Source organism: Crocuta crocuta, unplaced genomic scaffold (genome assembly GCF_008692635.1).
Source record: "Crocuta crocuta isolate KB4526 unplaced genomic scaffold, BGI_CrCroc_1.0 scaffold118, whole genome shotgun sequence".
NCBI classification, from domain to species: domain Eukaryota; kingdom Metazoa; phylum Chordata; class Mammalia; order Carnivora; family Hyaenidae; genus Crocuta; species Crocuta crocuta.
The window spans coordinates 10,724,274-10,738,451 of record NW_027551558.1 but is presented as its reverse complement, the minus strand read 5'-3'; the positions used below and the strand labels follow the sequence as shown (position 1 = coordinate 10,738,451).

Genomic DNA, 14,178 nt, shown 5'->3' with positions numbered 1-14,178 from the left:
AATATAAAAAAAAATAAATGTAATGAGATATGGTTTTCTTCTTTAACTCCCTCCCAGGATTGAGTTACACTGGTTTTCAAATGTTTCCCGTCAATTCCATAGGCATAAAAATGTCTTTTTATAAAGGTCTGTAGGATCTGCGGTGAGATGCTCCCCCTTCCATTTCTCATACTGACAGGCTTTTTTCTGCCCAGTCTGGTTTGAAACTGGTTTTCAATTTTACTGATCTTTTCCAGAGGCAACTTGTGATTTTTCTGTTTTTTGTGTTGTATTTAATTGATTTCTGTTCTTATCCTTTCTTGCGCTTCTAGTTATTGCTTAAGTTGGACATTCAAAGTTAGAGACCTCACATTCCTTCTAATGTGTTTAAACCTATAGATTTCCCATAAAGCACTGCATTAGCTGCAGCCCCCAAGTTTTGGTATGCTGTGATTTTCATTGTCATTCTGTTCGAGATATTATCTAGTTTTCCCTGTAACTTACTCTTTGGTACACGGATTCCTTAGGCGTGTGTTGTCCTTTTGTAGGTTAATTCCACTGTGGTCAGAGAATATGTCTTCTAGGATTTCAATTCCTTAAATTTAGTGAAACTTTTAAGAAGGTAGGGGAATCTTCTCCTTGCTCCCTTTCCCCTTCCGCTGAAGGGGTGTGGTTGACAGCCAGGCCCTGGGTGATGATGTAGCCATGAGATGGAAAAGGTCTTGGACTTGAATCGCCACAAGGGAGAGAGAAGCACGCTTACCTGGACCTTCCTGGTCTTTACCTAAGTAAGAAAGCTTCTAGTATTTGAACCGTTACGGGTTTGCTTCTGTTGTTACAGCAGCTTACCTTACCCTAACTAAAATGCTGCTTATCTTTTTAAGACTCCTCTTTCTCCCCACTAACCTGAAAGTGAAATTTTTCATAAAACATAGCCTGTATTTTAGTTCATACTATCCAAAGCGTATCAACCTCATGTATTCAACTATTTTCATATGTTCCATTAACAAAAACTTCATATGAATATAAATATACATGACATTTACTGCATCAGCCATGGTTCTTTTTTTTTAAATAAATTTTTATTGAAGTTTGGCATACATACATAGGGCACAAAAATACTCTCTCTCTATACATTACACACAATACATATATCTGCAGAGATGTACAAAGCTCTCTATATGAGGGCCATTCTCTTCCTTTCCATCATCGCTTTCTTACTTGCTATTTGTGCAGCCCTGGTCATGGAGGAAGTCAAGAAAACAAGAGAGAAAAGGCCCTCTGCTACAGAGGTGGTCATGGGGTGGGGAGTGGGGGTTCCAAGAAGTCTGAGCTCAAGGCTAGAAAGTCAATGCTGGTCCTTTACAATCAGCCGCATTCAGCTCAGTGCCTCTGGCATACCCCTCCAGAGCCACCTTTCCCCATTTTTATTTTTAAATGGCAGGAGGACTTCAGACAGGGAAGGAAGAATGTAAAGAGAGAATGTGCACTGATCTCCTTTCCCAGAGCAAATGCAAGATGCCAGCCAGGGCTGTTGCTACACCATTTTAGCATCGGGGTTATTTTTAAAAATATTTTTGATTTAAGACACACATACAGGATGAAAAAGGAACATGTACCTAAAAAGAGTGTGATAACAAAAGAAACAAAAACAAGAAACCACCAGTTTTCACAGAAAGGTTAACATATTCAGAATTTCAAAAACAAACAAACAAACCCACAGATGATACAAGAAACACCATAAGCAAAAACACCACCAGCAATCTGCATGTGTGCGGAGGCACAAGGTCAAAGTAAAACTCGAGTTAGCGGAGTTACACACGAGAGACAGCACCAACAAGAACCTTATTTCCTATCTGATGTGGATGGAAAACAAGAAAATGATACTGAACTGTCTAAGAATATTTCTGGGTGGCCCACTGTTTAAGGTACAGAGAAGTGTGAAGTTGGGTACCAGCCACAATATCAGAAAGGGTAAAGGTCATCCCAATTTGGGGGAAAGGTAAAAAATGATGGCAACTTGATATTGATCCCAGGAGAGATCCCAGAATAGATCCTTCCAGTATTTTCTCATTCTTCAGGAAAAAGAATAACATTCACTGTGAATCGACAGGTGTGACTTCACGAACTGTTGGGGGCAGTTACTTGACTAATGTTTGGCAAATGTAGGACTTCCGCAAGGAATGGAAGATCCCGCAATATCCTTGGAGAGATACGTGCTGATCAGTAAATTGCGACATCCTTACCTAATAGGTGTTGGTTAATACAATGTATCCTACCGAAAAGAAGTTTCTGAGGTCCCCGAGAGGCCATTAGCCTCAGACTTGTTTCATTCAATATATGAGGTTTACATATGAAAGCTCACAGTGATCAGAAAGGAAAAGATAGCAAAGAGATCTTACATGAATCCAAAAAATTCTCAAAAGGTTAATGAATCTAACACAAGGAAACTTACTGAGAGTGGACGTAGGTCCTGCAAAGTTGATTAAACAAAACGCCAACCATACAAATGCGGGATGTGGGGGAAAACGCTTAACAGCAGTAGAAATCATTAACCCCTGAAGACCCACACAGTACCGACTGTGTGTCAGCAAAGCTAGTCCAACATCTGGGTGCCACACGGATGAAGAGTATTAACTAGCACAAAGGACAGGAGAGCTCTGCTACTTATGAATGTTCAGCTCTGGGTTGGGGACTTTCAGAAAGACTTAGAAAACCAGAGCAGTTGCAGGAAAGGGTCTTGGATGGTAAAGACCACTGAAGCCATGACACATGATGTGTGACCTGGGGACAGAACAGAGTAGGTGCTGGGAGTGATCACAGTAGCGGCTGTTAAATGCTTGGTCTCAAGAGCTAAGAAGACAAACGAAAGGAAGAAACAGAGAACCAATGAGCCCACTGGAGCCCAGGACAAAAGAGATTCTGGTTCCTGGAGGGTCAGGCCAGAGGCTGCTAAATGGTTTTTCCAACTCTGAGATCCTATAAATGTACACTCAAAGATCTGACCAGGTATGGTATTTACTACTCTAATTTTGAAGAATACACAAATGACAATCCTTCAGAACTACTATGTTACAACTTTTGAGGCTGTAAAACTACAAATCATTCAGAATGTTTTGACTACTTTTTTTATATCTCAAATGGACAATCGTGTGTGTGTGCACGCGCGCGCTTCCCCCTCCTTTTACTGAGATACAAGTAAAATGTGTGTTGCTTTTTGATGAGCAATGAGTCTAGAAGATGTAATTTATTTTGTCCCCTCCCCCCTCTGCTATGTTAAAGCAATCAGCTTCGTATAGTTTTCTTGGTGAAAGAAACTTCACTAGTATAGAGCGTACACTTTTACACCGTAATAGGGACTGTTCTGTCCTACCTGCTATGTTCATGTGTGCTGCACCCTGAAAAAGCAAAAAGCCCTAAAAAAATCACATATACAATACAAATATGGGTTATTAGAAAGGAATTCCTTTTCAAAGACAATTTTACACAGCCAATCTTCCAGATGCATTTAACTTACGGTTTTATTTATATAACTGAGATTATGCCCAACGACCTGGAAATGTGTGGTATGGAACTAACCTAATTCTAACCAATTCCAATTTTGTCTTAAAGGTGTATCTTAGTACACTCCAAACATGCTCTAGTAATAACTACTACATGGATGAGATGGCCATAAACCCCTTTTATCATTCATTCTCAGAATTATGCAAGACTTCAATCAATCCATGCCATGCACTAAAGAAATCTGCTATTGTATGTACTATATATATTACGGAATTACCCAGAGATCAAAACATGAAAGGGACGTTTCCATGGCTTTCCCTAAAAGAAATTATCTACTATCTTTCCAAATTTTTGGTATATTACTTCCTAGAATATTTACACCAGTTCTTTGGAAAAGCAAGAATTAAACTTGGCAGCCTTAGTGCTCAAGGACCAAACTTGGGTCCCTGTTTTCTTTTTTCTTTTACATGTTTTTATGTTGTTTTTAATGGTTAAACTCCCCCCCCCCCGGCCCCCCACTGGGTCCCTGTTTTCTTATCAAACTTTCTTGCACCTTTCCACCTCGGGGTGGAAATACAATCTCTCAGAAAGGGAACGTCCATAGTTACTGTACAGTGACAGTCATTTACTACCGATTATCTAAAAATAAGTTAACAAATGGAACTGTAATAAAAGGCACGAGAGGTGAGCTTACTGAGGTGATGTGTTTTCCAAAAGTATAATTTTTTGGCCACTGGGAAAAGTATTTATGAGAAAATACTTGAGCTGGTTTCCTGTGTCACCAAGATATTCACTACCTCATATATTCTTAAACATGTCTTTGACGTCATCTAATTAGTTTATAATGTATCTAATCTAAAGGGGTTGTGTATTCATGCAAAAGAAGGCAGTTTAAAACTTGCTTCCCTTTATATGAACTCTGGGGCATCACAAATACCAGAGTCAAAGAAAGATGTTCTTACATGCACATTAGAAACCCAGGGACTGACTTCTCATTTAAATGGTACTTTTAGAAGAAGGGAAACAACGATAGATGAAAGACTGCCTCTAACCATGAGAATCCTTGGAATAAAACCAAAATACTGCCCCAAAGCCACAGGTGTTTATCATGGAGACAGAGAAAAATATGATTTGGAAGGGTGCAATGACAGTGTTTCCCTGCCTCCACTAATGGGCTCTAAGATTACAGGTTAATAGAAGTATAAATAATACAATTACATAATGTTGGGTTCATTGTCTTTCAAGTTTTAAAAAAAGAACCTTCATGTCCTTGTACTTTTAGGGGTTTGGAGAAGGTCTGCCAGCCACTGCCTTTCTTGTCACCAGAGCCCTCGTTGGGTTTACACATGGACATGCCCGAGACTGCCATCTGGTGGAAATGACAGAAATTAAAATGATTTTGTTGTAAGTGATTAAGTGCGTTGTCTACAAAGAAGGTAGGAATTAAAAATCTATGAAGGGGGGGATGGGTCATTCATAACAGCGGCACTAAATATAAAATAACAAGGAATTTATTTAAGAAATGGGTAAAAATATGAAGAAAACTATAAAACTTTATGCGGAGGGGCATAAAAATACTCATATAAAAGGAAAGCGGGAGCACTTTCCCAGAATGGAGCTCTTCTCTGCTAAAGATACCAATGACCCTCCCCCACCCAATTAATCTGCGCATATAACAACTCAACGTTAACAGGATTTTTATTTGGCAAAGAAACCTTGGCCAAATTATTCAAAAATTCAAGTGGAGGAATATACATTCGATTTTTGTTAAAGGGGGGTTAATAGGAATGCACTTTCCCTATGAGATAATAAAATGGATAATAAAACTATGATGCAAAGGATGACATATTAACAGAAGTCACTGGAATGGAAATCACAAGCATATACAAGAACATACAGTAAAAGGGCAATTTCAAATTAATGAGAAGAAACTGGCTTATGTATTAGCTGGTGTGAGGGAAAAACGGAAAATATTACATTAGATTTTTGCCAGGTAGTAATACCCCAAAATAAGTTCAACTACTATTATTATATTTATAAAAGAGCAAAGCCATAAAAGACAATATACGTAAATATTTACTTACTCAGAATGTGAAAAGATTGTCTATGTATACAACTGAAGGTTCAAACTGTTAAAGGAAATAATAAAATTCTAAAACTTTTGAAGCTTATTTAAGTAATCTCTACAACCAATGTGGGGCTCAAACTCAAGACCCCGAGATCATGAGTTGCACACTCTTCTAACTAAGCCAGTCAGGCGCCCCAAACTGTAACACTTTTGTTAATTTTTTTTAACATTTTATTTCTGAGAGAGAGAGACACAGCGTGAGAAGGGGAGGGTCAGAGAGAGAGAGAGAGAGAGAGGGAGACACAGAATCTGAAGTAGGTTCCAGGCTCTGAACTAGCTGTCAGCACAGAGCCCGATGCAGGGCTTGAACCCACGAACTGTGAGATCATGACCTGAGCTGAAGTCAGATGCTTAACCCACTGAGCCACCCAGGCGCCCCAAACTTTTGAATATAAATAACCAAGGGGCACTTCTCAAAACTCCTCAAATTAAACCCCAAGATCTTTGCACTTCACTGTCTGTAAGTTTTACTTCAACTTTTCTAAAAGTACAACAAAAAATAAACCCCACTATATTTGACTTCAAGTGGCATATGATGGATACAAAGATTATCTTTAATATTTTTGACCAAAGAGAGCTATCGAACACTCTTCAGATCAGAGCATCTTAGTTCTCTCTAGTGCCTCTCCAATCGTTGCAGAAAGACTTCATTCTGATTGTAGGAAAAACTAGCATAGAAACAAAACTTCCTGTGTAACAAAAAGCACAGAAATAAAATATCATGATGCAAGATTTTTCGGGAAAAAAAAAACCATGTTACTATTGACTTAGCAGTTTTTGAGGAATTAGGTCTTTTCTGTATTGGTAGATGTGCTTTGTTCTTAATTCCATCCCTCAATATCCTTATTTTAAAAGACAAATAATAATAAAATTAACTCATGGTGTATTTAAGAGAATGGTTGATTTCCTAAATATACAGAACTCTCACAAATCAATAAATGATAACTGTATTAGCAGAAACTATGCAAACAGACAGGCTTTATTAAAAGATAGGCATATTAGCCAAAATATGAGGAAAAAATGTTCAACCTCAGCAGTCATCAAATAACTGAGAATTAAGTCAAAAAAACATCATAAATTACATTATCTTACTCACCAGCTTGGCAATGCACAACATGACAGAAAGCAAAAGACACAGGCATTTTTGTATCCTGTTGGGATTATAAACTCGCACCCTCTCCCCAAAAGGCAATTCAGGACCACTAAATTCACTTAGTTTCTGTATCTTATTTTTTATTTCAAAATTTCATAAAAACCTTCAAACACACAGAAAATTACAGAGAAGAATATGATACCCTAACCTAACTGCCCAGATTTAACAGACGTTAACCCTTTGATATGTCTTTGGGGGTTGGGGGGTGGCGGAAATAAAGATCTCACACTTCCCAAAGCTTCCAAATGAACACTGTCCTAAATTAATGTGTATCATTCCCAGGCATGTTTTATACATATTACTTACCTATAAATTATATATCAAATTCTGCCAAGATTTCACAATTTTCTGAGTCACTCTTTTAATGCATAATTAAGAAAAAATTAAACTACAAAATGATGCTTTAATAACACTTAGGATTGGGGCGCCTGGGTAGCTCAGTCGGTTAAGCGTCCAACTTCGGCTCAGGTCATGATCTCACGGTCCGTAGGTTTGAGTCCCGCATCAGGTTCTGTGGAGCCTGCTTCAGATTCTGTGTCTCCCTCTCTCTGGCCCTCCCCAACTTGTGCTCTGTCTCAAAAATAAATAAACTATATAACAAGATTTAAAGAAAATAACACTTAGGATTATTTTATACTTATTGCAATAGGGTTTTTTTTCCAGTAGGTTCTACGCCCAATGTGGGACCTGAACTCACAACCATGGGATCCATAGTCGCATGCTCTACTGACTGGGCCAGACAGGCATCCTGTAATTGATTTAAGACAGACAACGTTTTACAAATCTTATGTTGTCATTTCTGTTTTGCTTACACAATAACTTTACTTCTGTGTCAAATCATATGTAATCATTTTTGAGACATTTTAAACAGCACTGGAGTTAGCGCGTGCGTCCCCCACCACACGCAAAGCCCCATCACAGAACTGAAATATGAATGGCTATTACCAAGTCAGAGCAACTGTGCCAAGTCAGCTGCCCAGCCGCTGGCAACTATAAGATCCCACCGACCTAAGATGCTTCTCAGCCTCAAAGGTATTGCAGTAAGATAGTGTGTTTTGGAATGAATTTTGGAGATTAATGCTATTACTTAAATGACGTCCTTTTAGAACATGCCGTTTCTCTCGGCATCCCGTTTTGAGAGGATTAAGAAGGTTCACTGCCTGAGGAAGAAATGCCAAGGGCAACTAGCTGCTGCTGGAGCACAGGACTCTTTGTCCAGCCTTCCCAGCATTTCACTAAAAGCCCCTGGATCAACTGGTTTCTGCTAAAGGGCACTTGTGAGAAGGTTGAGTTATTCCTCCTTGGCAATATCTGCCTTCAATCAGGAAAAGGGTCGAGAGACTGTCACTTCAACAGCCCCCAAGTTCACATACTTATCGGCCGAGCCTAAGGTGAATCAAGTGATGCACTTAAACTGGGGCCAAAAAGTTCAGTAACTGAGAAAAATACATTCATGCAACCTTTAAAAGAACCAAACTAATGCGACAGCCATGATGGACAATACATCAGATTTTAAATAAAGACAGAATCATGGTCGCTGAATTTTCCATTTGCCTCAGGCTCCAACACAGCACATCAGGGATCTGTTACCGTCCAGCCTGACAGGGAAGGAGAGGGGTCACAGTGATCCCTGAGCTCCCCGGCGAGTTTAACATGTAAATGTGCAACAGGAACACACAAAGGTACTTCCATGAGTAGGGTGAAAATTTTTCAACACTAGATGTCAAAACGGATGCAGGCCACTAAGAAGTAGAGCGTGGATTATTTAATTGTATTTTTACTAAATAAAGGGAACCAAGTTTATGGAAGAAGGCAATGCGTATTTGCCAGGTATCAGCATTTATGAGGGCACAGTAATGCAAACGTTGTGATATCTGACAGGGTTGGGCAAAAAGACTATAGAACAGAATTTAGAAATGAGAAATGCATCACATACGTAGGGAAATTGGTATGTGACCGACCGGGCTAGTACGCTGTTGACGCAATTAGCTAGCAGCAGGCAGAAAATGAGATTCCTGACCTCATACTATATAAAATAGTAAACTCAAGATGGACGAAAATCCTAAATATATGTGGCTGGGAGGTAGGATGAAGCCTTTACAACTACTGGAAGCGAAGAGAATATGTGAACTTGAGATGCTGATGATTTCTTGAACAAGAAAGACAATGGTACAAACCACAGAAGACTGATAACAAAAAAGATCCCATAAACAACCTGTGTGTATGTATGTGTATATATGTGTGTGTGTTTACAAATATATACATTGTTTTGCAACACTTATAAGCAAAGGATTAGTATCCAGACTATACAAAAAACTACATATGAGAAAATGGCAAACCAAAAAGAATGAGCAAAGGACATGAGCAATCGTTTCAGATGAAACTCAAATGGCCGCACATACGGAGATGTCGGCCTCACACGTAACTAGATATGCAAAAGAAGACATACTAGTTTCTGTCCACCTAACTGGCAAACTTAAAGTCTGACAATATCAGCATTAATGGAGAATGGAGGGGGACAGAGAAAAGGGATTTTTTGCACATTTCTAGTGGAAATGGAGACCAGAATATACCTTTAGTATAATGCATTTGTAATATTAACTTGAAGATACGGATACCGAATAATCTAGTAATTTTATTTCTAGGCAAATACTAGGAAAACACTAGTACATGTGCTCAAAGGGACACATGCCAGGAAGCCCCCTACATCAGTATTTCCAGCAGTTTTCTCTCTGCTAGAAATAGTCCATCCCTTGATGGGGAAATGGGTACACCATGGGGTAGCCACACACAAGAGTACGATACCAACTTATTTCTCAACCATTAGCATGTTTTATAGAAGAGGGGATACAGAGGTAATAACGTGAGCAAATAAATTCAAACCTGAGCTTGGGAATAACACCCGTTCCTCCTCATAATACCACTCCCCCAACCCCTGGCCAAAATCAAACCTAACCCAATATGGTGGGTGGATGTGTGGGGGAAGGGGTAATGAAGCGGCTTTGTGGTGGGGGATATTTGACTCTTGGCACCAACTCCATTCCCCTTCCCCACCTCCTAAATATGTAAATCTGAATACTTGGGCAGATTACAAATCAAAACCTGTAATTCTCATTCACAGCTCAGCCCACACTCTTTTGAGTTTCCTTCCTTGTAAAGGAGCGTAGGTCTACTTTCATTTGCCAAGTTATATATATACTCTGACCCTAGTGATCTTTAAGCTTTTCAAAGTCAAAGAGCCTTTACTCAAAGCAAATCTTCTATAGAATCCCAACAAGTTCCACAAAAAGAGCAGAAGTGTTATGGAGGGTGAATAATGGTATCCTTGTCATTCTAACATTTTAGGGAGTTTGAACTACATGAAAATTCTTAAGACTAGTTTATTTTTGAGGATAATTTTTAAAATGTTAACTCTTCACACGATGCCTTCAAGTTCTTACAGAACCTAACTCAAGGATTAATAAAATCCAGTGACTCTCAATGTCAGAGTGCACTCCGAAGGCATCAAAGTTCTATAACAATGATAACCAGTCTTACCAAAGACCAACTTCAATAGCAACTAGTAAAATAGCTTTATACTGTATCAATGGACTTAAGATGATGCTTACTCACAGGCAAAATCTCATGAAAATAAACTCCATGGTCCTCTCAATCATGTCACTGTTGACTTCTGCCAAAATAAATTGCACTTCATGTCTTCAAGATTTAGTAATGAAACAGAAACTCCTCTTCATAGTGAGTGTACAAGCAAAAATAAGCACAGATGACCCAGGAGAGGGAAGGAAGGTCTCAGACCCTTATGTTAGGGAATTCCTGGAGGGCGCCTGGGTGGCTTAGTTGGTTAAGCATCCGACTTCGGCTCAGGTCATACATGATCTTGTGGTTCACCAGTTTAAGCCCCGCGTGGGGCTCTGTCCTGACAGCGCAGAGCCTGGAGCCTGCTTCGGATTTTGTCTCCTTCTCTCTCTCTCCACCCTTGGATTGTACTGGTCCTCTTCATCTCAAATACATGCCCAAGTATTTTCATTAGAGGTAGATGTTAGGAGAAGAAAAATGCATTTGTTGTACAAATTTAATCACTAAAGAAACTACTATTGCCATTATAGACTAGGGTTATTAGCCAAGGCGGGGGGAATCCCAAAACTTTGATTCCACTCATATTTGATGTGTATATATTTTTAAGAGAAAGATCGTGAGTGGGGGAGGAGGAGGAGGAGGAGAGGAAAGAGAGACAGAGAGAGACAGACATAGAACCCAAACCTGGCTCCAGGCTCTGAGCAGTCAGCAGAGCCTGACGTGGGGCTCGAACTCATGAACCATGAGATCACGACCTGAGCCAAAGTTGGACAGTTAACCCACTGAGCCACCCAGGTGCCCCTGATTCGACCCATACTTGAAAGTTATGGTTCTTTCTAGTGCTGCCGGAGGTGTGGATATAAGAGAAGAAAGAATTACTAACGCCCTAACACCAAGATCATGTACCCTTCACTCCTGAACTAGAGGAGCATAGCTACCACTGACACTTGAGCAGGAAATGATGTATTTAGTTAATAGAAGTGTTTGCCAGGTAGAATGAAACTAAAACAAAATAAGGGGCAGGGAGAGAAGAGACCATAGTCAAGAAAAACACCAAGTGAGAACCAGCAGCAATGTGGTCCCAGCCTGAAAAGCAACTTACACTGTGTTAGCAGCCACACTGGTTTACTTCTAGACCACAATGTAACACACAATGGACAAAAATAAAGACTTCCTTAATTCTAATTAAAATCTAATTTTCATTAGGGTATACAGAAAATTCCCAAAGTTGAGTAGGGAAAAAAACCCCCGAAAATGAAACAAAACCTTAAAGCAACTGAACACAAAAAACAATGCAAAACGAATCGTTATACTGCCCACAAGAATCTATTTGCAAAAGCAAGTAACTCTTCAAATTGATTTGATGTTAACTTAAATTCTAGTTGTAATGATTTTTAGCATTTGACCGTATTACAAATACAATGGACTTTCTGCACACTGTATTGTTTAATGAGAAAAAAAATCACAATATGCTAGTTTTTACTAACTACTACTACTGAGCCACCTAAAACAAAATGTGCTCTAAAATCCTTATCAAATGCTTTCCCTTATTAGTTAGACTAGTTCCAAAATACAAATAAAGGCAATTGGGAAGAGGAAATGTAAATCTGAAGTCACTGAAAAATGCCATCGATGATTTGGCAAGAAATTCAATAGCCAAGTTCCAGTTAATTTCAGTGACTGAAGCTGAATAGAAACTCAGTTTAAGTCCAGTAACATATACAGACGCTTTGGTTTGGCTGCATACTTTCACGCAACCAGAGAACACATTTGTTTTCTGAGGACCAATCTGTCATCTGAAAACAAACTTCGCTCGTAACGTCAGAACACTTATTTATACATGGTCTCCTTCTGTCAAGTATTTCAGGTAGTTTGGTGTGGAATATGAACTAGTGAGGCTCTAGTTTCTGGCTCAAATGTTGGGCTAATATTATAGTAATCTCTCTCCCTGATAACCATTTCTCTGGTCATTAAAACCATTCTGAAGCCTAGCTGGGGAGGGGGAGGGCTGGGAGGGGGAGAGGGATGACCTCAGGGGACATGGCGGGCATGATCACTTTCACGTAGGAAGATTGACTCATTACATGGAAACTTCATCTGAGTTTTAAATTTTGCTACAGTTTCTTACGGAGACCAAGGATCTACTTAGGTGGCTGGGGGAGAGCCTGACAAGCACTGTGCAAAGACCATCAAAATCCAACTGAATCCCACACATCCTGAAAATAAAACTGACTTAAGAACTTAAGGAGGATTCAGAGTTGCAGTTGCTTTTAAGTAAACACATTTTTAAAATGTTTTCTTTATTTCTGAGAGAGGGAGAGAGGCAGCATGAGCAGGGGAGGGTCAGAGAGAGAGGGAGACACAGAATCCGAAATAGGCTCTAGGCTCTGAGCTAGCTGTCAGCACAGAGCCTGATGCGGGGCTCGAACCCGTGAATCGTGAGATCATGGCCTGAGCGGAAGTCGGACGCGTAACCGACTGAGCCGCCCAGGTACCCCTAACTAAACACATTTAAAACCAAAAGCTCAAGCAATAAGTCTCTTAAGTAAATATTAGAATTCCCAAGCCTCTCATAATTGGGCAAAAAACATGAGACAAATTATGAATGCTTTTTTTTTTAACACCTCCATGGTAACGTTACTCAACTCTGCTTGAATGTTCAGAAAAGTGAAAAACCTTAACAAAAAAACTTCGGCATAAAGCCCTGATCCATTTAATGGTCATTAAAAAAAAAAAAAAAAAAAAGAGTCCTACCTTACCTGGCCAATCTGACGTGGCATCTCAGGTGTGGTAAAAGGATTTGATAGAACACAAGCCTGTAGACACTGAAGACACCCTAAAAGACTAAAACGATCTGAATATATGCAATATGAAAATCAAGCCCTGTTGTTAGCGTTAACCTCACAACATGAGGTTTCCCAAGTTGAAACCCATCACCGGAATTTTCTGAGAGAAAATACAAAATTAAAGACCCCACCTTGTTCATCTTGCTTTCTTAGTAGAACGGTGACCAGAGTCACCGGCTTCACATACCACCCCCCCACTCCCCGGTACACTTTATGTGAGATCTGCATGTCATTAATACCCATTCACTATTAGACTGTGATATCTGGAATAAACGAACACACCACGAAGCTGTCCAAATGGACGTGGGCAGCAATTCTCAACGTCTGGGGGGGCCAGGGCACCTTTCAAGGAGGTCTTGGAATCAGAACCCATTCCTTAACAATACTAACGCTTATTACTTTTCAACATGTTGACCCCTGCATGGGCTGTGTGAACGAAACAGTGGGTAAATTCTGGAGACACCACGGGGTGCGTCGCGACAGACAACACGCTAGTTAGCTGCTACCGTATCTTCATGCCACGCTCGGAGAAAAGGAGGCGGAAACGGTTTCGGTTAACGGTGTCCTTGATTAAACAGTAAGAATTTTTATTGGACCTCTCTCCCTTAATACACATCTTTTTAGTATCTTAGTTGCTGGGAGGGGAGGACCGGGTCCTGGAGGAGGCCTGAGTGGTGGCTGCCGCTTACACTACCGAGCTGCTCTCAACGGAGCACCATTTGGACTTGCAAGAAAGACTGACGGACTACGGTAATTCAGCAGACATTTTCTCTGAAACAAATGAAGCCTGTCGCTTAAGGGAAACGACTGACAATATTTGTTGCCAGTGACGACATTTCACCTTTCAGATGACAATTAGAGTTTTGAAAAACCCGTATCCATCGGCGTGAGCGTGACAGCTTCCCGGTACTTAACCAGATTTTTTTCTGAGGACTTTCGTTATAGTAACAAGAAAATCTTAAACACTGCATAATAACGTGTCGATAGTCTAA

The 14,178-nt window shown here is 39.9% G+C and overlaps 1 protein-coding gene across 1 annotated transcript in view; it reads right to left on the bottom strand.

Annotated features, from left to right (window-relative positions):
* Nucleotides 1-4,773: 4,773 nt before the first annotated feature.
* PPM1B (protein phosphatase, Mg2+/Mn2+ dependent 1B) overlaps nt 4,774-14,178 on the bottom strand; it is a 93,935-nt gene continuing 84,530 nt past the window's right edge. The window contains exons 6-7 of the mRNA XM_077749388.1: nt 5,568-5,612; nt 4,774-4,852 (exon numbers count right to left, since the gene is read on the bottom strand). Coding sequence (XP_077605514.1) covers nt 5,568-5,612 — 45 coding nt within the window. The 3' untranslated portion in view covers nt 4,774-4,852. The remainder of the gene's footprint in view (nt 4,853-5,567; nt 5,613-14,178) is intronic.